Source organism: Phascolarctos cinereus, unplaced genomic scaffold (assembly GCF_003287225.1).
Source record: "Phascolarctos cinereus isolate Bilbo 61053 unplaced genomic scaffold, phaCin_HiC Scaffold_1;HRSCAF=81, whole genome shotgun sequence".
Taxonomy (NCBI): domain Eukaryota; kingdom Metazoa; phylum Chordata; class Mammalia; order Diprotodontia; family Phascolarctidae; genus Phascolarctos; species Phascolarctos cinereus.
In genome coordinates this window covers 41432697-41458571 of record NW_027555514.1, presented here as the reverse complement: position 1 = coordinate 41458571, position 25875 = coordinate 41432697, and the positions used below count along the sequence as shown (strand labels likewise).

Here is a 25875-nt window from a genome sequence, read left to right as displayed (position 1 = left end):
TTAGAGCACCTGAGACCAGGGTTTCAAAATACTAAAATATTTACTAGCTATGGGGCCTTGTAAAAGTCATTTGACTTCTCTGAGCCTGTTTCATCTAAAATGGGGGTAATAATGCTCTACTGCAAAGGTTGTTGTGATGAAGATATATTGTAAACTGCACAGTGCTATAGAGAGCTTCTCTTATAGTTTTTTTGGCTAATGGGATTTATATTAATTCATGCAGTAAGCAAGTGATAATTACATATTTCCTATTTCAGTTACTTCATTCTGGGGCCCTGGTGAATATAAATATGGCAGAGCCTGGTAAAATTTTTGCAGGCTTTTTTTATTTGTCTTTTTGTTTGTTTATTTATTTGAGGGTTGAGGGGTTTTTTTAAGAGTTAAAAAATTTTTTTTAAAGCAGGCTTGATTTTTAAACAGTCTGGTATAGTACTTCAAACAAGACTGCCACAAAATCAGAATTTTTCCCCCTTTGTCATATGTAGAATTTTTATTTATTTCAGGCTAAGTAAAAAATCTGGGGTGTAAAACAACCAGGTGACGAGATAGCTAAATTAATCTGTTTCCTTTATCAATAGGATGCACTGGCAGCCTTGGAAACTCCATTAGGTCCCAGTCAGCGATGCAGAAGAATGAGTACCCCCCTTTCTGAAGTTATTGGCAAGAACTTGAAACTTGCTTTGGCAAATAGCACTCGCCACACAGTAGCTCTTAATGCCAGCCCTGTGCTGAAGGATACCCAAGCAGAGAAGGTAGAATTGGTTACTTAACAGTGGACGGGATGTTATATAATAATGTGATTTGAGACATTATTTATGGTTGATCTTTCTTTTCCCCTACATACAGGAGGAAGACCCCAAACCACTTCACCACGTAGTTCTATGTGTTAGTAAAAAACTCAGTAAGAAACAGAGTGAACTAAATACTATTGCAGCATCCCTCGGGGGCGGATTACAGGTTTGTGTTTATTTCATAATACATCCCGTGCCCTCCTGACTTCTTTCACAGATTGCATCCTCAGTCACCCTTCCTCATTCTCAAATCCTTAATCTCCCCCTATCAACTTCTTTCTTTCCTGCTATCTTCAAATATGCCCGGGTCTCCTCCACTCTTGGAAGGCCTTCACTGGACCCTGTTCCCTCCCTCAAGCTGTCATCCTCTGCTTACTCCTCACCCCTTGGCAATCAGCTTCTGACTTCCTCAAAGTGATCTGTGACCTCTTAATTGCCAGATCTGATGGCCTTTTCTCAGTTGTAACCCTTCTTGCTGTATCTGCTTCATTTTATGTTATTGTCCACTGTCTTTTGCTGGATATCCTGTGACGTTGCTCTCTTGGAGTTCACTTTCAGTCTCCTCAGCTGATTCATCATCCACAGCTTGCTCCCTAACTGTAGGTGTTCTCCTTTTCCTGTTCTAGACACTTTTCTCATCTCCCTCTGCTCTCTTTCTCAAGAAGTTATCAATTCCCATGGGTTTAATGGTCATCTCTTTATACATGCCTCCAGGTCTTTCCCCTGAGTTTCAGTCTGAGATTGCCAGTTGCCTTTTGGACATGTCAAGCTGAATGTCCAAGAGACATCTTCAACTTAAGATATCCAAAACTTTACTGATTATCTTTCCCCATTAAGTCTCCCCTTTCCCAGATTTTCCTGTTTCTCTTGAAGGCACCACCATTCTTCTACTCTCCTGGTTAGCAAGATGAGTATTATCCAGGACTTCTCGTTCTTCACCCCACTATCCAGTGAGCTGCCAGTTCTTATTTCTACTTCCCTAGCATCTCATTGGAAATTTAAGATTTTGGCAGTGACATTCTGGGGAATTTTCATTTTGAGGTTTCTTTCAGGAGATTTACTGGATTTTTTCCCTTTTTACATTGCCCCCTTGTTTTAATATTTCTGAGCAGTTTTGTCATAGGATTTGGGTACTATTATGATTCTTAAGTTCTCCTTAATCTTTGCAGATCAATTGTTTTTGATATGAGAAATCTTAAGTTTCCTTCTGTTTCCTCATTCTTTTGACTTGGTTTAACAATTCTTGTCTCCTGAAGTCATTAATTTCCATTTGGACTATTCTGATTTTTAGGGAATTTATCACTAGGATAAGGTTTTATACTAACTCTTCTATTAGGCTGTTGATCCTTTACCAGTTCTTTCTTCCATAGCTTTCATTTCTTTTATATTTTTTATCAAATTCCTTCATCAATTCTCCAAAAATTTAAATTGTTCTTGTGAGTACACTGTTTTGGTTTTTTTTCCTTTTCTTTGAGGTTTTGATTATGGGTATTTTTGAGTTATTATCCTCGTCCAGGTTTATGTTTTGGTCATCTCTGTGATGGGTCAAAAAATTGAATTGTTGGTGCCTTCAACAGAAATAGGAAAATTTGAGAAAGGGGAGATTTAATGGGAATAATAAAGTGAGGAGAAAAGATAAAAGTTTTATTAAGGAATTTTGTCGTAAGAATCCTCTGAATGTACATGCATAGGCAGCCTGCAAGAGACTACTAAATTTCCCCTAAATTGCCCCAGTTTTCATACCCTTGCTCAAACAACTATAGCTTTTTCTCTTTACCAAACATTTTTTCCCAGTTGACATAATTGCAACTTAAGTCCTTTTCTTATCCTGAAGACACTCTGTTTTTGAGAATGTCCAGAGTTCTATACAAAGTCTTGCAGTTTATCAGCAACTCTTTTGCCTCCTTTTTCTGTTTTGCAGCCCTGTGGGTCAACACAAATTATTTTCCTTTATGACTGCATTCTGGTATAGTCATACACAAATTTAATCCTTCATCTGGCTTTATGAAAATCCTTTTTTTCTTTACTTGTTTTTGTGCTTATCATGCCTTAGGATTTCAATTTTAGGTGTCCCGTACTCTGAGGGTTAATGAAGTTGAGGACTTTTCCTTTCCTTATGGTCTTTTAGGCCTTTTCCTTCCCCATACATACTCGTCTACTGTCATCAGCTTTAGTTGAAATCCTTTCCTTTTTATGAGGAGAAAGAAGAGAAGCCTTTTCTTTAATCTTCAGTCAAAGCCAAGAATGCCCTCCTCTCTGATGGGAAAGGCCTAATGGAGGTCTTTTCTGGGAGGAGGAAAGAAGTGAGGTCCTTTTCTTTCATAATCTTTCTTTTTTAATTATCAGCAAAAACAGTAGTTTGGTTTTTGGAGGTTTTTTTCCCCTATACCAACATGGATTTTTTTTCTTAGTGCTTGAGTTTTGAGGGTTTTGTTTGTTTTAATTTTAGCCTGGAAGTCTGTTGGTTTCAGTTGAAGAATTTCTTCCTGCTGAGACCAGTGAGGAATAGCTTTTCTTTCACTTTTATGTTGAGTCTGAAGCCTTTCACTTTCATCCCTAAAAGGATCTATATCTTATTTCCTGATCATCAAATGGATGAGTTGTTTAGTTATAGTCTTGTTTAATTTCCTTCTACTGTACCATCTTGGTCCCCTGTTTTCCTGAGGTAGCTTTTGTCATACTTAATATAATGTTTTTTCTTAGCCTTAGAAAAATATCTAAACAGAAATATGGACAAAGGGCCTTTCATGGAAGTTGGTTATGAGTTCCCAAAATAGGCAGTTTACTCACTTAAAGAGTTAGAATTGTTTCCGTATCTATCTCTGCCTATCCAACATTCTGTAGTATTTTATGATTTAGAAGCATAGATTTGAAGAGGCTGTAAGAGATGATCTGCTCCAGACCCTTGCCTTGAGGCAAGGAAATGTTTGAACCAGTCAGTCAAATCTACAGGTGTTTATTAAGTATCTGAAATGTGCTACTGGGCTTTCTACTTTCTACTTGCAAGAGGCTTAGGTTCTAGTGGAGGAGACAAGAGTTATATATTAAAACATATATAACATAAATATAAAGTTAATAAATATGAATATATACAAAGTAGTTAAATTCAAGGTAGTTTGGAAGTGAGAACATTAGTAGTTGGGGAAACAGGAAAGGGTTTCATAAAGAAGATGACGAGTGAACTGTTTCCAAAAGGAAGAGAGGGACTCTAGGAAGTAGAGGTAAGGAAGGAGTGAATTCTAGGCATATGAGACAGTTTGACATGTTTGAGAAAGTAATCTCTACTTTAAAACAGAGATTCTACAGCCTTCTTTTTGCAATGGTAGGGTAAGGAATTGAGGTGAATTTTCCAGACAATTACAGAACACAAATTGTATTCTTTTGTTTTGGTGACTCGTGTGAACAATTTAAATTTGTGTTTTCATCTTGATATGCAATATGCAGATAACTTATAATGGAAGTTACAGGGAGAATCCTGTAACTTTTAAGGAAAAAATGGCTACTTAATGGATGTTCCCTTGTTAGGTAAACCTAAAGGAAATGAAGGAAAATATTATTATTAGGCATCCGTGATGGAAAAAATTTTCTTGTTTTCAATAATTTTAAACGTTCCCCTCTTTTTTCTTTGATATATTTGAACTTTTATAAGTAGACCTGCCACACTTTTCAAGGATTTTTCTTCAAGTCAGAAGTTAAAAGGGAATAGCAGTCAATTCACTTAAGTTGTTTAGAGACTTTTTTTATATAGTTGTTAAATTTTCTTTGTTTCTGGAATGTAAAAGCATTCTTATTCCAAGCAGCAATGGTATTAAACTGATTTATGTATCTTCTTTTAGTTATATTTCATTTGCCTGTATCATAGATGGAGTTTTGATGAAACTGTGACTCATTTCATCTATCAAGGGCGACAAAATGACACTAATCGAGAATATAAGGCTGTTAAAGAAAGAGGAATTCACATTGTTTCAGAGCACTGGCTTTTAGAAGTAGGTAACATTTTTCTCCCTTTCTGTTAAATGAAAATATAAACAAAACTTGTTCCAAAGTAACAGCAAACTTCAATTAAATATAAATGTGTTTGATGATAAGCTTTTATGATTATCATGAGCAATTCTTTGACATTATAAAACTCTGGTCCCCTAGAAAGCTTATCTTTCTCCCTAATCCTGCTGCCACTGACCATCCAATGTCCCTTGTCTGTAACTTTGGTGTTCTCTTTGACTCTTCTCTTGCTTTGCCTTCCCTTCCCTAAACAGGCACATCCTCCACCTACAACATCTCACACCTTTTTGATTCTTATTGCCACCACTCCACTACAGACTTGACCACCCACCTGAGGTGTGGTAGTAAACTCTTCACAAGTTTTCCTGATTTTTAAGTCCATCCTTTTTTTTTTTTTCATTCATAAATTCATCTTCTGTGCACGAAAATCAGGAGTTCCCCATTTTCTTCCAAGCAAAGGGTAGATGTTTCAAAGAGGCAAATTTAAGCTTCAATGTAATAAGAAAGCTTTCTAACAATTAGGGCTCTCCAGAAGTCAGTTGGGCTGCCTAAGGAAGTAAAGAGTCCTCCCTGTCATTCATCAAGTTACGGCCATTTGTTAAGTGCCTGCTGTGTGCCACATACTGTGCTGGAGAACCAAAGAAAGGCAAAAAACAGTTCTTGCTCTCAAGAAACTACTGAGGGGAAAACAGAGGGCAGTATTGTAGGGGGAATGATTCATTGGAATTTGACTTCTCCAACTCTGAGCATCTCTGAGATTAAATACATGCTGTTCTGCTTACATTTAATGTCCCAACAGTCTGACACTGCCATAGTTTTCTTGCCTGATCTCATATTCTCTGCATTTCATTCTATAGTTCATATTATAGCAATATATATCATAGTATTTATGGTGGACTATAAACTCTGTGAAAGCAGGAACCATGTTCTTATCTAAGTTTTGAAGCTCATCTAGCATTATAGCACAGTGCTTGGCACAGAGTAGATGCTTAATGAGCATATTAATTATTATTAATCATTTTATTCTTTCATTTAATGGAGTCATAAGCTTAAATCTTATTTCTTAAATATTTAGTTCTTCAGTGGTAGATTCCCTTTTACCTGAGGTTCTTCTCACAAATTAAAAGAGGCACAGATGAAAAAATTTGTTCTCTAGTAGTTTGTTGAGAATTGGTTCAGCATATTAGTTTGATATAGAGAAGCACTCCCGTGTCAGTGACAGTAACATAGCATTGGAATTAGATTTAGTACTTAAGTGTATACTTTTCCTTTTAAAAAGGAAGAACAGTTAAATTTACTTTCATCATGGAGACATTTTCATGTAAGCTTTCAAGACTATAGGCTTGTAGAAGTTTTTTGTTCTAATTTTAGACACGAAGTATTTAGATTATCCGTATCTTCTATAACATTGTGGGTCTGATATAATTTTTCAGCATTGTTAGGATTGTGTTTGTATTGCAGAGTGCCCAAGAATACAGGCGTCTTCCTGAATCTCTTTATCCACATACTTACAATCCAAAAATGAGCCTGGATATAAGTGCAGTGCCAGACAGCAGATTTTGTACCAGTCGGTCACCATCAACTAGTAAAATGGCAAAAGATGATGATGAGGTATTTAATGTAGACTACACATTTAACACCTAAGATGAATGTATAATGTAGTGTGTGTGTGTGTGTGTGTGTGTGTGTGTGTGTGTGTGTGTGTGTGTGTGTATATATATATAATATAGATATATATATATATATATATGTAATAATGGTCCCTTTTGAGAAATTGTATTTTTTCCCCCAATAGCCTCTTCTCCATTTATCTTTGGAAGGAAACAATGAAGATATGACCATTGATCAGAAGGAAGTGGCAAGTACAAATGGAGAAATACCAAATATTCCCAAAGGAGGTAAAATTTTCATGTTTCCCAACTATAGTCATAGCCTAAAGCTAAGTAAGTTTACAAAGACACCTTTTTTATTTTGTTTTTATGTAAAGAATTACCAGGATGTCTGCCAGATAATGAATTTTTTGGCCACAGTAACTTTTAAAAGACTGTCCATGATCTATGTTGTTGAAGGGAATACTCAGAGAAAAGCAGAAATCCTTGAAGTATTAGAGCAATGTAAAGATGATATAAATGTTTAATACAAAGTGCCTTCTTTCCACGAATACCTAATGGCCATCTTTTCTCCATATTGCCAAATATATCTGCAGACCTTTGGCCAAATGTGTACCGAGGACACAGTTTGAGTATTAGATTCAGTGCTGTACTGGAGTCAAGGTACTGAGGTTCAAATGCCACTGTAAGGAACTAACTTTATTTCCACCGTCAAGTCACTTAACTTCTCAGTGCCTGTTTCTTCATCTGTAGAATGAGGCTAATACTCTTTGTACTACCTACCTCACAGGGTTGTTTTGAGGAAAGGACTTTAAGACAAAACTTAAAGTTCTTTTTAAAAATTTGAGTTACTTTGAAAAAGAAACATTTTTAGGTGCGTCATTCCTCATGGTACTGTATTAGTCCTACAGATTAGATTAGACCTACCTATGGGCCTGCCCAGATTGAAAAAAAAAAATTTTAAGTGTTGAGGGACGTACAAAAATTAAATAAAATGTCCATTCAGTGGGGGAAAAAAGAAATGGAAAAAATGCTAGATTTAGAGTCAGAAGCCATGGGTTCAAGTCCTGGCTGTGCCACTTGTTTGGCCAGGTTACATCACCTCTTGGAGCCTCAGATTCCCCCGTTAGAAGATGAGGGGGTTTGATGAGTTGACCTTGAGTCCTTTGCCAGCTCTAAATCCATAATGATCCCTACTGTTGATGACCTGGCTTAAATAGGCTAACACCTACTTATTATTGGGTTACCTCAGTCTTTACTTTGGACTAACCTATCATTTATCCATCCTCTCATCACACCGTCCCACAATTCTTAATAGAGTAGCTGCCATGCTGGGTGCTAGAGGTAGCATTATTCTTGTCTTCACAGAACTGGGGGGATGAAATGTCCCTATTTAACAGAGAAGAGAGAAATGGAATGAGATTTCAAAGGAAGGGGAGTGATCCCTATACCTTATTATGTGTTGTGATTATTACACATGTGTTATATGTGCTTTCAATGGATGTAAAGACCCCAAAAGGCAAGAGTTTCTGCTGCTTTTGTTATCCCAGCACTTAATGCCATATGGTAGTGAAATGAGCATTCCTGGTTTGGAATCTGGTGTGATGTGGAGCCAGTCATTGAACAGGCTTCTGCATCTGTAAATGAAGGGGCTAAAAGAATGATCTTCCTGGTTTCATCCAGGCTTAATTCTATGATACTATGAGGTGGATGCTGATGAAATGCTGAATAAATGAATTTGTGCTTAGCCAGAGCCTGAATGGAAATGCATTCCAAACCCCATTTGAGAAAAAGAAAAAAGGAAATAAAACATGAACCTTAGATGGCGATTCTGTTGTTATTCCAAGCTCTAACACAGACCCTGGAAATGAGGAAGAGCTTCCAAAAGCAGCTGCAGGAAATAATGTCTGCCACATCAGTAGTAAAACTCCAAGGACAAAGGAATTCCCTTTCCAGAAGTGGTTGCGACAGCTCTTCTTCAACTCCTGACAACGCTTGGTCTGCACGCAGTGGCCGCAGTCGAGTCCTGGAAGCATTACGGTATCTGGCTCATGAGGGGAGGTCCAGGGGGGAAGGGACAGAGGAGACCCAGACACTGGTTGGTTTTTTTTTCCCCCATCTGTTTTATGTGTTAGCACCTTTAAGGAGGCAGCATGGTGTAGTAAATAGTTGGAGTCGGAGTTGCAAAGACCTGAGTTAGAATACTGCCTCAGACACTATCTGTGTGACACTGGGCAAGTCATCTCACCTCCATTTCATCTGTAAAAAATGGTACCTACTTCAATGGATTGTTCTGATGGCAGAATAAGATAATAATGCATATTAAGAGCGGCAAGCATCATAGAACTTTGAGACATTTAAACACAAAAAACTTAAAACACTATATATATTTACTATTATTAGTGTTCAACGTTATATTATTTAGAAATTTTTTAAAATTTACTCTAGTCAGCATTATCAGTGTCTTATCATGATTGGCATGTCAGGGACTAAATAATGATAGCTAAACTAAATAGAACGAGTCCTGTTTAAAAATTAATTCTAATGCCATTCAATAATTATTCTGGTGGGGTGAGTCAGAATGAATAGCTTCTCAGCATTCCTGTGCCTGTGAGGAAAACTAAAACTTTCAGGACTCATAGTAAATGGATGGTAGTTTTCTTAATCTAGGACCCTATAGATGTAGTTAGAGAAAATTATGCTTACTGTGCAACAGCTAAAGAGGAAATATACCTTTGGTATAGATAGGAATAAAACCACTTTCTAATACCATAGAGTATATTTTGTTGTGAATAACCTATCTTGGATCCTCAAGGAGCTTTAGCTATTCCCTGTAACAATTTGATTTATAAAGTATTCTCATTGTGGGATGCTCCAGATGGCATTAAGATAAGTGTTGCTCTCCCTCACCCATTCTGTGTACCACGCAGACTGGCCTGGTTTTGACAGTTTACCCCCATGCCTGAAATGCTCTTCTCTGGCTCTCCTCAAGGTTCTGCTCAAATACCACTTCCTGAAAGAGACCTTTTCTCATTCCCCAGTTGTTATCAGTGTAGCCTCTTCTATTCTCTTCCCTCTGCCTAAAAGTAAATGTATTTTGTCTTTACTTATCCATGTACGTGTTTTTTTCATTTGCTAGAACGTAAACTCCTTGAGGGAAAAAAATGATTTCTTTTTTTGTCTGTGTCCCTGGTACCTAGCACAGTCCTTGACACCTAGGTACTTAATAAATGCTTGGGGGACAGCTAGGTGACACAGTGGATAGAGCACCAGCCCTGGAGTCGGGAGGACCTGAGTTCAAATCCAGCCTCGGACCAAACACTTGACACGTACTAGCTATGTGACCCTGGGCAAGTCATTTAACCCCGATTGCCTCACCAAAAAGCAATAAATAAATACATAAATGCTTGGATTAAATTGTTATTGTTCAGATAATTTATACCGGTAATCTGAATGCACAACATTATTGGTAGAGTAACTACTGCAGTTTACTAAAAAATTACCTGTGGGGCACTTCTAGGACAGATAGTATTATAGACGTGATCAGATTTCAATATAACTGACAGGTTTTTTTCTTCATTGTTTGGGGTTTTGTGTTTTGGTCACAAGAGAAGGGAGCAGGGGAGGTGCACCAAGGAAAGAGGTGCTCCTTCTCTTCCCCCCTCCCTCCCCAAAGACAAAGAAACCTGTCAGTCATGTAAAGTCTAAACACTCAGTAAAATGCTTTTTTTAAAAATAAATTACTTATAGGGCATATACTAGCTCTTCCTAAGACACTGGAACAAATTTTGTTTAATACTGTTATTTGAATAGAACAAGTTCAGGAAATAAAATTCCAACAGGAGCTAATCTTCATGAGAATTAGGAATTTTGACAAGATGGGTTTCTCTATCACAAAGGTAGTTTGAACATCACCTTCTCCATGTGTTCCTTAGGCAGTCTCGTCAAGCTCTTGCTGATATCAACACAGAGCCCTCCCAGAGTGAACAGATCATTTGGGATGACCCTACAGCACGGGAGGAGAGAGCGAGGCTGGCCAGCAACCTACAGTGGCCCATCTGTCCTACACAATATTCTGAGCTTCAAACTAACGTAAAGAATTTGGAAGACTCGCCCTTCCAGGAATCTTTGCATGATTCTGCAATTGCTGAACATGGTAGTGAAAGAGAAATATATTAATTAGTTTAATGAGGGTGGTTTCTGCTTATTAAAAATATCAGATAGTCATGACTAATGGGAAAATATGCTTAATGTGAATGTATAAGTAGAGCCTATATCAGATTGCACACCATCTTGGGGAGGGGGGAGAAAAAGGAGAGGGAGAAAATTTAAAACTCCAAATCTTATGGAAGTGAATGTTGAAAAACTAAAAATAAATTAATTCTTAAAAAAAAAAAAAGACACTAGAGAAAACAAAAAAAATCAGTTTATGGTAGTAATATGGAATTTAAAAGGAAATGAAAAGCCTTTTATGTTTATTCTGCAGCTTTAAGCTTAGAAATAATTCATAAATTTGAGATATTTCATAAGAATGATAGTTCATTTTGTTGATTTGATCTTTGTCCTTGCCTTTCCTCTCAATATTATATGCCCTTGTCTGATATTCTTATTTTACTTAAGCTTCTTTTTATCTGTTACAATATAAAAGTTTAAAATTAGCTACAAAGATCCCTAATTATAATATGGTTTTTTATCTTTTGAAATTGCTCTAAAATATCATATTTGGAGATAGCCATTATTTAGTGTTGCTCCAGTTAAGCTGCTTCAATAAGGGGTTTTATTTTTGACAAATAACATGTAAGAAATACATATTCATAAATTTCTGGAGTCTTGAGCAGAAAGCCTCATCTAAATCTCAGGCAAACTGAACTGGAGAACAATCCTGACAATAGAGACAAAATTAAAGTGCTGTTACCACCTGAAGCTACCATATCCAAATGCAGATTCAGTTTTGAGTCATTACTAAAGCCCCAGAACATCCCAAGCACAATTATCCTCCCTCCCAAAATTGGTGTCTGATGGATACCTAGTCCTTGGTGATTCTCTACTTCCTACATTGATGAAAACAAATTGATTCATCTCTCAACACCCTCTTTACATTCTTCATGTCATCTCTACTTTTTTATCATCTTGATTTCAGTTTGTTTCTTTAACTGAAGAGCTTTGCTTTATATTTTCCTCCTGTAATGCTTTTTTATATCATATGTAGTATTTTTCTTTAATACTAATGTTCTCAGTGCAAATTCCTTTCCCTTTTTTCAGACTGGAATTATTCTACAACAATGAAAGAGATTTATAGAAAAAAAGAAACCATGTCCCTTTAAAATGGACAGTTTTTTTTGATCCCTGAGACAAGGCAACAACATCTTTTGCGTGTATTTTTAGCTCCCCATAGTATTAAATTGAATATATTTTTCAGAATGTGTATTTCTAGTTGTATTAAAATATCCAGCTGCTGCATTTTATTTCCCCTCAGCTGTCTGTGATCCTAGACGTGTGTGTGTAACTGAGGTACCAAAACAGCCCATTTGTGAAGACCTGGAAAGTACGATGAAAGACAGTCATCTCATCCCTACGCCACAAGCCCCTAGCATTGCTTTCCCCCTAGCCAACCCACCTGTTGCTCCTCACCCCAAAGAAAAGGTAAAGCTAAAAAATATGTTTCCAGTATAATAATGTGGTTTGTTTTAAATACTGAGTAAGCTGTCGGTCATTTTTAAAGAAATGTGCTAAATGTACATATACTTAAAATGTGAATATTTTCTAAATCTGAAATTCTGTTTCATTCCAGACAGTACAGGCAGAGGAGACACATGAAGAATTAGAAAAACAGTACCGATTTCAACTATCTTCTCTTAATCCTCAGGAGCGAATTGATTATTGTCATCTAATTGAGGAATTAGGTAACAATACTTTTCGTTAAACCGTAAAAGCCTACATAGTAGCTTTGTTAGGTAGTTAAATGTTGCTAACCTTTTTTAGCCAGAAAAACTGGGATGGATGTGATAATAAACTTGCTGTATGTCATATAGTCAACATCATAGCTAGGACCAGAATCTATTTAACTAGTCCACTGGGTCATGATGTTAAAGTACTAATAATTTAATCTATCAAGGTTTACATTTAAGATTTTCGGACCTCATGTGTTTGGTGGATGTTCCTTGTTTTTAACTCTTGCATAAAACTGAGGTTGAAGTAGACTTTCACTAGAAGTAGAGTAACCTTTTAATTAATTTAATTTTACAATAATAGCCACTTAGCAACCTCAGCTTTCTAGAGAACTTGAAATAACAGCTTCAAAGTCCCGGTAGTAAAGCTTTAGACTTTGACTGTTTTTAACATAATTCTTGAACAGGCTTAGTCATCAGGTCTCCCAGGCCACATCAGTTTAGAAACTGCAAAGTAGAATGAGTGGGGGGAGGAGGTAGTGATACTAGAGAAACAGCAAAAGCTGACAGTCTGATTTTTGAGGGAGGAGCTGAAAACTTACCAGCAGGCAATGAGGCAAACTGCGAATTAGAGTAATGGTGTCTAGAGTGACAGTCTGGAGTGAGTCGTTCAGGAAGCTTTTGTTAAGTGCTCACTACGTGCCAGGCACCGTGCTAGGCTCTAGGGTACAGTGACAAAGATCAAATGGCACTTGCCTTCCAGGAGGTTACATTCAAATGTATTTACATAAAGTTTTAAAAAAAATGGGAGGGCTGTAGTGTCTAATGGGCAATGAAGAAAGACTTCATGGAGGAGATGGTGTTTAAATAGGATTTTGAAGGAAACGAGTAATTCCAAGAGGCAAAGGTGAAGTCGTAGGACTGTAGTTAAGAGGATGGGGAACAGCCATTGTGAAAATACAGAGGTGGGAGATTAAAGGTCACATAAGGACCAGCAAGAAGGCCAGTTTGGCTGGATTGTACAATGTAGGAAGGGAAATAATGTAAAGTGAGGTAGAAAAGGCAGGTTGCAGGCTAGTTGTAAAGGAATTTAAAAGCCAGAAGAGGTCATATTTGAAGGAAAGGTTGGAGCCTTTGAGTAGGAGTGACATGGTCAGATGTTCACTTTAGAAGAAGAGAGGCAGGGAAGGGCCAGAGGTGATAAGGGCCAAACTAGGGTGGTGGCTATGTGAGTAAAGAAGAAAGGGAAAGGATGGTTAGTAAAAAATGTTGTGAAGGTAGAAATAACGAGATCTGGCAAAGTATTGGATATGAGGGGTGATGGATAGGGAGAAGTCAGAGGATAACACCAGCAGTGTAGGTAAGACTACCCTGGGTGATTGGAAGGATAGTGTTATCCTGAACAGAAATATGTAAATTCACAGGTGGAGTAGCTTAGGTAGGGAGGATTATGAGTTATTTTGAACTGCTGAGATTGAGATGGCTGCTCAGACATCTTTTTTGAAATAATCAGGAGGCAGTGAGAAGTATGTGACTCGGGAGAGAAACTAAGACTTGGTGTATAGATTTGGGAAGGATTTGCATAGTGGTGGTGTAATTAAACACAAGTAAGAATATATGGAAAGTGAAGAGAAAAAGGCTCAGGCCAAAACATTAAGAGTACACCCACAGTGACGGGGCATCAGCTGATTAAAGGAGGCTGCTGAGCTCTCAAGACAACCAAGAGAGAGCAGCAGCACAAGACAGAATATCCAGGAGAGAGGAAGTGACATCGAGTGCTACTGGGAGTTCATGGAGGATGTGATGTTAAAAAAGCTAAAGATCAGGCAGTTCATATCAGTAACTTTGGAGAGAGCAGTCTTGATTGCGTGATAAGGTTGAGAGTCAGATTGCAAATGGATGAGAAGAGAAATAGAGGCTACTGGAGTAGATAGCTTTTTCTAGGAGTTGGCAGGGAAAAGGATGATAGAGATAGTGTGACAGCTTAAAGAGATAAGGAGGACTCAGGTTTGTCTGTAGGCAGTAGGAAAGGAACGAGTCAAGAGGGAGAGACTGCAGATTAAAATGGAAAGGGGAATGAATGTGTGCAATCTGCTGGTTAAAATGGGAAGGAAAGGATACAGGACCATTGGTAGACACAGAAGGATTGGCTGTGACACGAAGGCTCATCTGTTCATCAGAGACAGGAGTAAAGGAAGAAAGAATGAAGGACAGTATCAAGGGGCTTTCAGCTGGGGGACGGAATGGTGCGCAAGACTTAAAGAAAACAAGTTCGAAACAACCTCTGGGGAAAGTGGCATAGAGAATCAGTTAAGGGACAGGAATAAAAGGATTGTCTTGAAGTGGTGAGTGCCAAGTTGAGTTTCAAGTCATAAAAAAGTTAAACTCTGTTCCATATCCCACTTTGAAATAAGTAGGGAAATCTGTAGTGCATTTTAGGAAGATTCCTACCAAAAGTGTTTAAAGCCAAAAGGTTTTGGCATTTTTTTTCTTATTTAATTCCTTTTAAATCCACAATAAAGTTACAGCATGGTAGAGTTTGTGTTCCACTGGCAAAGTCACCAAAAATTGTTGTAATTTACCCGCTCTGAGATGGCTAGCATCGGGGGGGGGGGGGCACCGTGTGTTCTTTCTCTGGATGCAAGAATCCATGTTGAAAAGTCTTTAGGTGCAGTTCTGGTAACAGGATTGTGTGATTTCTAAGGAGCTACCTTGTTAAAGAAGAAAAGACTCATACCCAGTATGCTAGCAATGAATTCTTTGGCCATGGCAACCCACAAAACTAAAAAAAAGAAAAAAGACAATATCCCTCAATCTTGTGCAGATCTTTTCTGCTTCTGTAGTCATGGTGGCAGAGTGGTGGCACAGAACATTAAAAATCACTATTCTGAACCCATCTTTTTTAACTTTTTGAACCCAGCTTTTGGCACTCTAAATGTGAGGTCTTTATCCAGAAGACATGCTCCATGAAGAACTGAATGTTGTCATTCTTTCTGTAAATGAAACCAAAGACAAAAGGAATTACAGTAAATGGAGTAAATTCACAGGTTCTCCTTGGAGATTCAAATAAAGGAATTGGCTGACTTGGTTTTATTGTGCATCCAAAGGCAGCAAGAAACATTTCATGGGATATTTAATCATCTTAAATTTTAGTGTTCATGATAAGTATTTGCATTCTCCCCCTTGCCCCCCCCAAAAAAAACTGCCACAAAAATAATTGCATCAATACCAATTAGAAGATAAGGAAATAGATAATTCTACAAAGAGCTTGTTAAGATGCTCCAGTTAAATGAATTTATGTATTCATATTCATTGTCATCATTTCAGGTGGGTAGAGGAGAAAATGGTGGGGGGGGGATGTTTGAAAATATTCAGAAATTAGGGGTAAGCAAAAGGCATGTAGACTTCTGTAGAAGTCTCATATATGTACATCCTGAAAAGCATTAGGAAGTGCCACATCTGATGAGTGCTGACTAACATTACAAAAAATGAGCCTGGTTGCATTCTTATGGACAAGATAATCCCACTTCTGTCACTTACTATCATGGAAAAGTCACTTAACCCTTCTGGGCTTGCAAAATGAGAGATATTGGACTAGATGGCCTCTTAAGTGATCTTCTGGCACTAAATTTATGATCTTATGCTTCATAATTGGTATGGGAGTCACGTTTGTGTCCAGGCACATGACCAGTTTTGGATCATAGTTTGATACCTGGAGGGACCTTTGTCTCAGATGTCCTACTGTCTCAGAGAAATAACTCTGAAAGGAAAAAAAATATGGGAGCTGCACCAAAAATAGAGAAGAGGGCTGCCATGTATGAGGCACTAAAGAGTCGTTTCTCAAGGGACGTGAAGTAGGGCTGTAGCAGCAACTTGGAAAAAAATCTCCAACCTTGTTAATACTGAAAGGAGGATGCATACGAACCCGTCTACCTCCTTATCTGTACAGAAATGCTATGTCCTTGATGACAGTATCAGAAGAGAACAAGCAGTGTTCTACCAAAAAATACATCTTTACCATCACAGAATTGACTGATAGAGAATAAAAGATCCCTCTGTGCTGAGTATTGATTGTAAAAAAGGATTTCATTTGGTAGAACAAAATGCCACCTGAAATATTTTCCTCTAATAAAGGATCGCCCATCAATGTCAGAATCATACAGGATTCCTTGGAAGATTTATCCTCTGATTATAAGGCATAAAACGGAGATTGATGCTTACTAAAGATGTCTGTCACTATCATGGAAGAGGTCCAAATACACAGTCCAAATTAGAGGAATTCTCTATAGGTCCAGATGCTCACATTTGTAAATGACAAGCTAATTATATCAAACCTTAGATCATTCAGAAGACTTAGGACCAAGTAATCACATAGGAAAAACCAAGTGCTTAAGGAATGACTGTTACACATTTGGGCAGATAACCTGAAGAACTGTTCTGTCAGTACATACATCTCGGACACACACTGTGAGTGGACAATCAGTGGTCCAGAATGGAACAGGAGGTGAGTAGACTGGATTGTCTCTGGCAAACAGCAAAACTATTTTAATGACCTCAAGCTTCTCCCTGAAACAAAGGCCCATTTCTAAAAGTAGTTTGTTCTGTGATGCTAGATGGCCGAGTCCTGGAATTCCACAGTCTATGAAGAACTGAAGTTGAGGATCACCCAAAGGGCAATTGAAAAACTTCATAGAGCCTGCAGACACATTACAAACAAAGAATGAATCAGAAGTGGTTTAAAGGATATCAGAAAAAAGGGTGGGCCAGTTTTGTAGCAAGAGTGAGGGACAGCCACAGGCTCCACTGGGATTCAAGGAATGTCTCCAGCTTGTTGGGTTGGCCTCCTGTAATGGATTTATTAAAGGACATAAACAATAGTTACAGGATGGACAGACAAAGATGGTTTATACTGTTTCCTTGGAGGATAGAATCACATTGAGGAAATCATAGGTCTATTGGATTATAGTGCTCAGTAATGCCAAAAAACTGGGTTGTGACTACTATGCCTCAGAATTACCTAATTTTTTGCAAGTTTGTTGCTCCACTGTACAGAAAGCATATACTATGTTAAATGCACACTGTATTTGCAAGCAGTAGGAAGAATAATGGACAACATACAAAACTAATGTTTCCTGTTTCCAAGACCATGATGTACAAGAGGGTGAAAGCTGTTATATCACAGGGAAAAAATTCTAGAGCTGCCTTCAAATAGAGCAACCCTAAAGTATTTCCAGTAGAGAACACTTCAGGATTGCTGCTCTTGTTTCGTCTGAAGTTCTCCCTAATTTGTTGAATTGTCGAGACACTTGAAATACTCAAAACCAGAGGTGTCAGGCAGCAAAACTCTCTAGTGTAGCTCAAGCCAGATTAAATGTAATTAGAAAATGTTTAACAAGAGACATAAAAATACAACATAAATAATGTTAACTTGTGGTTTTCTAGGTCAATATGGGCTTCCAGGGATCGATTTCTATTTGACCTTGATGCCACTGTTCAAAACCATACATTTTGAAGCTTTCCCATATTTGAAAACATTGTAAAGTACAGTCAGCAGATCTGACACAGTCCGCAAGCGTCTTTGGAATAGAGAGAAGCTGAGGTGCTTGGTAGTTTGCTAACCTTCTAAATCTCTGATCTCCACACAGATTTCTCTTTTCTGATCTGACCAAATTCATAGCATTTTGTAGGCCCAAATAGTCCAAATATCAGCTGTGAGAAAGTATTTTTTCCATCTTATGTCCTTCTTCAACCTTCCCTCCCCAATTTGGAAAATAGTATTTGAAGAAAATGAAATTAGTCTTAGTGAATGAATAAGTACTTTACCAAAAGGACAGCATCTTCTAAAGACCAGAGATTTTATTGTATTCCCAGGAGAAGACTTTGTGGTGGAAGGAATGTTGGATTGGGATTTTGAAGACCTAGGTTTGAGTCTTAGGTCTGTCCTTAGTTTTGTGATGCATGGCCAAGTCATGTCTCTGACCTTCAGTTTACTCATTTGTAACCAGATGATCTTTAAGGCCTTTTCAAGATCTAACACTATGATTCCACTTAAATAGTGTTTGATGTATGCTCTATTGAGTGAGATATAACAAAAGAAAGTATACCATATTCATATTGGTATCTGAGCTGGTATGTCTGGAAGACCAGCTTCAGAAGCTTACTGTGATTTGGGGCAAATCACTTAAGCCCTGCCTCAATTTCCTCATCTGTAAAATGGGGATAATGAGAGCACCTAACTCCCAGAGTGAATGAGGATCAGATGAGGTTATAATTGTAAAGTGCTTAGCACATAGTAGTGCTATATAAATGTTAACTATTATTATTATGTTTAAATCATAAGCTTTGAATGATTGGTCTGATATCTTTAAGGTTAAACAATACAACCTGAGGACTGACCATTAAGCATATTAACACATAAAGCCTAAAAGAAATGGTTTAAGTTGGAGCTTTCATTTTTCCTTCTTTTGCAACCACACCTAAATTTTTGTCCTTCCTTTGACATGTAGGTGTATGTGATATATGGGTGCTCAAGGAGGTCTAGCCCCTCTTGTGTGAGGGCTTGCCAGCCTTTTTCAGGCTGTTCATCCACCTTGTGGTATTTACCCATCACCCAGCTCTCGCCCGTGGCTCCAAGAAGCTGTAGCGTACGCAGTGGCTACATCCTGGTGAGCCTGTCTTGACAGACAGGCTGAAACAGGTTGAGGGTGAGTTAGGGGGATGACTGGAGCAGAAACTGTGGAGCACTTAGACCTTGGTGAGACATTGAAAAACACCAAGGTCACCCGCTGCATCCTGGGCCCTCTGCAGCTATCTTGACTTCGGTCTTACCACAGGACTTCAGATGACTGTCACCAGAGTGAGGCTGCCGGCTTCACACAGCTCTGCCTCCCTTAAATCCAGTTCACTCATCCACTGTTTTCTGGTGTTCACCCCACCATATCGTTGTCTTTGAAAATGAAGGACAAGCAACAATGTATGATGATAGCTTCAGCTTTTTCCTCCCTTTACCTTCTCTCAAGCCCATGTAATGGTTTGTTTCCTTCACCTTCGCTTACTTATATTCTCTAAGAATTTTCTCTTTAACACTGAAAAGTTCTTTTTCAATTAGTGACTACATTTGTCTTTTATCACAGGTGATTATTTCACTATTTTCATTGTTATGTTTAGTCTGTATAGTGAAAAGCTTATAAAATAAGATTTTTTTTATATGGGGTGATTTCTAGTCAATAAGAATTTTCTTGTTAGGAAAAATTGCCTTGAAATGAATCCATTTTAAATGTATAACTAATTACTCTCTCCTTTAGGTGGCCTTGTGCTAGAGAAACAGTGCTTTGATCCAAGCTGTACACACATCATTGTGGGACATCCTCTTCGGAATGAGAAGTATTTGGCTTCAATGGCTGCTGGAAAGTGGATACTTCATCGCTCCTACCTTGAGGCTTGCAGAGCAGCTGGACGCTTTGTCCAGGTATGTAGTCATAGTTTTTCTTAAGGTCATTATTGGTCTTCAGGTACGTTAACATTATCCAGAATGAAGAAGGACGAGAGAACTGAAGAGAACACTAACAGCTCATCTCACTAAAGTCACTGAATCACAACTCATCCCATGGCACCAGAAGTTTAAAAATGTTAATAGCTTAGCAAAGCAAAGTAATAGGAAGAGTTCAAATAACCAGATGCCTTTTTAAATTTTAATTACTTGAATTTGAACATATCTTTGTTCTCCATACATTCAACAGAGCTTAATAGTATAACAACAGGGGGCAGCTGGGTGGCGCAGTGGATAGAGCACTGGCCCTGAAGTCAGGAGGACCTGAGTTCAAATGTGACCTCAGACCAAACAGTTGACACTTAACTAGCTGTGTGATCCTGGGCAAGTCACTTAACCCCAGTTGCCTAAAAAAAAAAAAAAGTATAACAACAGATTTTTATTAATTTGTATTCCATATATTTAGAAAGTGAATGTTTTGTTTGCCAGCCTTGAGTTCTCACTGATATGGTTTATGGTAGGACATTGAGCTTAAAACTTTCTCTTTCATTAGAAGAATTAAAAATCTCAGATTGCAAAGTATTATTCACATTAACTGCCTTATATCATAAAGAATTTAGGACTTCCTTGTCTATCCTCTAAATTCATCTTCAGCATAGGGCTGTGAAAGGTTCCTGGAAGGAGGCAGCTAGGTGGCGCAGAGGATAGAGCACCGGCCCTGGAGTCAGGAAGACCTGAGTTCAAATTTGAACTCAGACACTTGACACTTACTACCTGTGTGATCTTGGGCAAGTCACTTCACCCCGTTGCCAGAAAGAAAGAAAGAAAGAAAGAAAGGAAGGAAGGAAGGAAAGAAAGAAAGAAAGAAAAGAAAAGAAAAGAAAAGAAAAGAAAGAAAAGAAAAGAAAGGTTCCTGGTGGTTTTGTTTTTTTGTAGTTAAGAGGAGAACCCTCTTAGGCGTGTGAGAAGTTAGTAAGAGGTAGCGATGAGTGCTGAGTTCTTAAGTCTTAAAAAGTGCTGTTTATCCTGGTGGTTATTATTTGATGATTCTGAATCAGATATTTCCGGCTACAATTTTATTAAAAGCCAGAAAGAGTCTTTACTGAGGCTAACATTTTCTAGGAAGAAGAATATGAATGGGGAAGTAGTTCCATCCTTGATGTTTTGACTGGAATCAATGTACAGCAGAGGAAACTAGCACTTGCTGCAATGAGATGGAGGAAAAGGATTCAGAAAAAACAAGAGGAGGGCATTGTTGAGGTATGTATTTGTGTGTGCATATGTCCATGCATTTATGTTTAGTACAAATAAACCGTAAGCACGTATTCATACACTTAGTAGACCTGGGATCTTCTCAGTATAGGCTACCTCTGTCAAAGTTGGTGCACCTTTGCAACTTCATCACTGCTGACTGCAGGATGGCTTAAAAAACCACAAATTAACATTACTTTACATTGTACTTTTATTTTGTTAAACATTAAGTAATATCCGTTTATTCACATATGTATACCTACATGTGTGTATAGTATATGTGCATATATAATGTACATACTATCAACCTAGTAGAATCTAAGCATCTGAAGGGTGGGGATTATTACATTTTCCTCTGTATTCATGGCATCTAGTGCTCCCTATCACCTTTTTTAATTTGTACAGAACATTTTCATATATTTAGTTCTTGGTCTTCTTAGAATATTAAATAAAATCAGTATAATTGATAGTAATGTGAAAAGACAGCAATTCCTGTTGATATCTGCATCACTCCAAACAATTCCTTTTGGCGTGTGGCCACTTTTTTTTTTATTCCACCTAACTTTCCTTAGTTTTCAACTAACCAACTTTTTGAAAAACCTCTTAATGTATTTATTTTTGTATTTTCTCCAAATAATTGTTTGCCTCTATATTTTTTCCTTCAGAACATGGTTCCATGTAGCTCTTAAGCAATAGTTAGGAAAGTTCCAAAATAGAACAGGGAAGGGTCCTCAGGCCCTTAAAAATTTACCTCTTGCCTTAAAAAGACACTGGGTCACAGTGCTTTTTTATTATCAGTGTCAGTTTCTAGCACTGGTTTTGAGGTTAAGGAGAAGATTCTCCTTTCTAATTGATTTAAACACTTGCCTTTCTTTTGTTGTAGGGGGCTTTTAGTGGGTGGAAGGTGATTTTGAATGTCGATCAGTCCAGAGAAGCAGGATTTCGACGTCTTCTTCAGTCTGGAGGAGCAAAGGTTTGTTGATCCAAGATGAACTAAATTGTATCAAATCGCTTTACCGAGATTTTTTACTTGAATTTTTTTTTTGGATGAGATTAACCTTTTTCTCATGCTTTCTGAGATGGTGATCAGGAGTTGATCTACCCTGACCCAGTCAATGACTGTGATCCTGCTTGTTTCACTACTAGGTGCTGCCTGGTCATTCTGTGTCTCTGTTCAAAGAAGCCACACACCTTTTTGCTGACTTCAGTAAGCTGAAACCAGACGACACCAGAGTTAACATACCAGAAGCTGCTGCCCAGAAAGTGAACTGCTTGAAGCCAGAATACATTGCAGATTACCTGATGCAGGTTGGTGGGACTGTTTTTTGATTTAGTGCTTTCTGCTGCAGTTAACTACTCAAAAAAGGCATTATCCGTGCTCTCTAGTGCTTAGTGATATCCTCTTCTATAATACATACCTCATCGGAATGATTGCCTCCACCCTTGGGCTAACACATCTCCATCTTTCTGATGAGGTCTTTTTCTATTTAGTTTTATAATATCCCTCACCAAGATCAGAGTATCTTTTCCATTGTTAAAAATTTAAGAACCTGTTTTTCCCTGGAGTTTAAAAAATTTTGTATCTTTCCCTTTTTTTATGCTTCCTAATCAGAAAATCACTGTGTGGCATTTTGAGAGCTAGGGAGGGAAAACAGAATATTTTTTGTTTTACAGGAATCTCCTCCATCGTTAGAGAATTATTCTCTACCTGAAGCAGTCTCATTTCTCCAAAATAATAAGGAAACTGGGACAGGATTATCACAGAAGAGAAAAACTCCTACAGAAATAAATAAATTCAAGCGACCGAGAATACACTAACTTGGGTCTGCTCTTTTAGCTAATGTGAAATATTTTGAAAATTAAAATTTGCAATGTTAATTTCATGAATTTGTGTGGTGATTAAAAGAAGTCTGGATAAAACTTTTAGTTATCCTTGTGCTGAGTTTCATCAGCAACAGGTATAATCAAAGTCATTGGGCCTACATTTTTATATGCCATCATGAATCTATTACATAAGTTCTTTTTTTACTTTATAAGTGGCACAGTAGATAGAGTGCCTGGCTTGGAGTCAGGAAGACTCATCTGATATTTATTTCTACATGGAATTTGTTTTGATAGTAAAGGCATAAAGATGTAACATGTTAAATTGTAATTAATATACGCTTCCAAAAATATTTGCCTCATTTTAGGGAAGAAACCAAAATACCTGTATACAACACTGTTTTAAGTCAGGATTTGTAGAAATGCAGGCAGCAACCAGTAGCAAAAAACAGAATAGTTCATTTTAGTATAATTATCAGAAATTTAAATATCAGCACTGAGCTAAGCCACAGCTGAGAACTGTACAAATTAATAAGTCCTGTGTATCTGCTATAATCTTCAGGTTTTAATTCAATCCCATATTCATTTAACATCTCTAGTATTCAGTGGTTATTGATGTTTGATGAAGGAGATTTTCTTTAAGGCACTAAGTTAGGTAAGTTAATTTAGCACATCCTAGTAAGATTTTCAGCAAAGTTAGTAGAAATTTATAAAGTTATAAGACTATAGCACACCACCCCCCAGAAAGTTGTAGTTTTAATGCTTTTCTTTTCCAACTACTGACTATATTGTAGGTTGTAAGTCATTGAAAGAGCTCTTCTGTGAGAAACTAGCTGTGTAGGATGCGGTCCCTTCTCTTAAGGAGTTTATAGCTGGCCCTTTTAGGATAGGTTAGATAGGACAGGAAAAAAATCATACCAGAAATGAACATTCTAATGTGGTGGAAATGATGCATCTGAACAAAGGCCTGCTCAGCCGTCTCTAACTGTCCCCCATTGTGCCACAAGGTGGCGCCCTTACCTGGGGAGGTAAAACGCTCACTGTCCTGTTAACCATTCAGCAAGGGACTGGGCAATGAGCAGATAAAGGCAGCTTACAACAAACCCAGGCCTCTTTATAAAGACTGTCATTTATTTCATCCATTACAACAGGGGCGTACAGCTTGAACCCAGGTCCTCTGGCCATCTCTCCACTTACTAGGCCCTACTGACTACAAACATGTTAGAATAGAGCTACTTACCAGCCCCATTTTCATCCAGTGGCAATTAAACTATATATCACAGATTCCAATTGACTCACCTTTAATTACAACATCCTAAACATGTTTCCATGAATTAATTTATATTTTCTGGTGCAAATATAACGCTCTCACTCCCTTGCCTTAGATCTTCACAAAAATATCATAAACTCCTTAAAGGTAGGAACTGTAGGCTAACACTCACTGATTCTTCTTCCTAACAATACTGCTGACCAGAACCACTCACAAGTAAAGAACAGTAATTTCAGTTCATTCATTTTCTCTTTTCTTCCCTTGATCAAAGCACTTAAATAGGCAGTTAAATTACCAAGTAAATGCAGGACGTAAGCAGAATACATCACAAGACAGCTTGTTAATGGAGCTAGAAATTCTCAAGGTAAAAAATAAAATCAAGAGAAATGAAGCATCTAGAAAACAAGGGAAAATATAAATTCTTTGGATGTTGTTACCCACAAATGCTTTCTGTGTTCATCAAGGTTTACAGAGTCACAAGTTCTCAAGAGTTGGAAGAGACTAGAGGACCCCTGTTGCCCAACAATGTATGTAGAAATTTTGGAAATCTCCAGTCAAGTGAACCTACCAGTCACAGCCATCACAGTCCATTTTCTTTGCCTACAGCCCTAAGTGTTAGAAAATATTTACAGCGAGCCTACATTTGCCTCTTCCAATAGAGAAATAATGAAGACAGGGGCGCTCAGTGAAGAGCTTACAAAAGTTTAGTCTGATGGTGGGTAGAGGAGGGAGACGGTGAAGTGAATGAAAGAAGCCCTTCTATGTGCCAAGGACAAGAGATACAAAGAGGACGACGTTCCTGTCTGAGAAACTCAAGCTGTGCCTGGGGGAAGGGGGACACCCATGAAAGACACAGTTCAGTGACAGCAGCAGATGAAGGCACGGAGTTCTGACAAGGGGCCAAGAGGACAGAAAGGGCTGCTGGGCCTTTGTCTCGGGCAGCCAGGGACAGAGGGGAGGGTCTCTCAGTGGGGACAAGTCCTCCCACTGCAGGCAGGCTTCTATGGGTACTGGGACCTGAGTAGTCAGTAGTTAACAGGCAACAAGGTACGGGAGGCAAGACAGAGGGCTGATCCCAAAGTCAGGGAGAACCAAGTTCAAATCTGCCTCAGACACTTGCTAGCTGTGTGACCCTGGGCAAGTCACCCTGTTTGCCTCAATTTCCTCATCTGTAAAATGGAGGTGGTAAGAGCACCCACCTGGCAGAGTTGTGAGGATCGAATGAGAATAATAATTGTAGAGGTCTTGGCAGGTATCACAGAAAAATGTGCTGTCATTATTAACCAAGCATTTATCAGGCACCTCCTGTGTGTGAGGCACTGTGCTAAAACACTAGGGGTGTAAAAAAATGACCAAAAAAAAAAAGGTTCTGCTTCCAAGGATCTCACAATCTAATGGGGGAGAAAACATGCAAACCACATGTAAATGATGTACACCTGACCAACCCAGAAGAGTGTCGTGGCTGGGGTGGGGAACCTGCTGCTTCCAGGCCACACGTGGCCCTCTAAGATCAAGTGCAGCCCTTTGACTGAATCCAGACCTCCCAGAACAAATTCCCTTAGTAAAAAGATTTGTTTTGTAAAACTCGGACTTGGTCAAAGGGTGGCACTTGAGGACCTAGAAGGCCACACATGTGGCCTCAAGGCCTCAGGTTCCCCATTCCTCTCATGCATGAGCAGCTAGGAAGCCAGTGTAGCAGCTGGGGACAAAGGGCAGAACACAGAAAACCTGTTAACAACCTTATTATACTCTG

At 38.3% G+C, this 25875-nt stretch overlaps 1 protein-coding gene across 1 annotated transcript in view; it reads left to right on the top strand.

Moving 5' to 3' along the window:
- Positions 1 to 22909, top strand: part of TOPBP1 (DNA topoisomerase II binding protein 1) — a 55614-nt gene extending 32705 nt beyond the window's left edge. The window contains exons 15-28 of the mRNA XM_020987297.2: positions 579 to 752; positions 847 to 952; positions 4650 to 4777; positions 6255 to 6404; positions 6589 to 6691; positions 8251 to 8443; positions 10339 to 10559; positions 11880 to 12046; positions 12195 to 12306; positions 19596 to 19759; positions 20903 to 21040; positions 21915 to 22004; positions 22178 to 22339; positions 22706 to 22909. Coding sequence (XP_020842956.1) covers positions 579 to 752; positions 847 to 952; positions 4650 to 4777; positions 6255 to 6404; positions 6589 to 6691; positions 8251 to 8443; positions 10339 to 10559; positions 11880 to 12046; positions 12195 to 12306; positions 19596 to 19759; positions 20903 to 21040; positions 21915 to 22004; positions 22178 to 22339; positions 22706 to 22849 — 2052 coding nt within the window. The 3' untranslated portion in view covers positions 22850 to 22909. The remainder of the gene's footprint in view (positions 1 to 578; positions 753 to 846; positions 953 to 4649; positions 4778 to 6254; positions 6405 to 6588; positions 6692 to 8250; positions 8444 to 10338; positions 10560 to 11879; positions 12047 to 12194; positions 12307 to 19595; positions 19760 to 20902; positions 21041 to 21914; positions 22005 to 22177; positions 22340 to 22705) is intronic.
- Positions 22910 to 25875: the final 2966 nt, after the last annotated feature.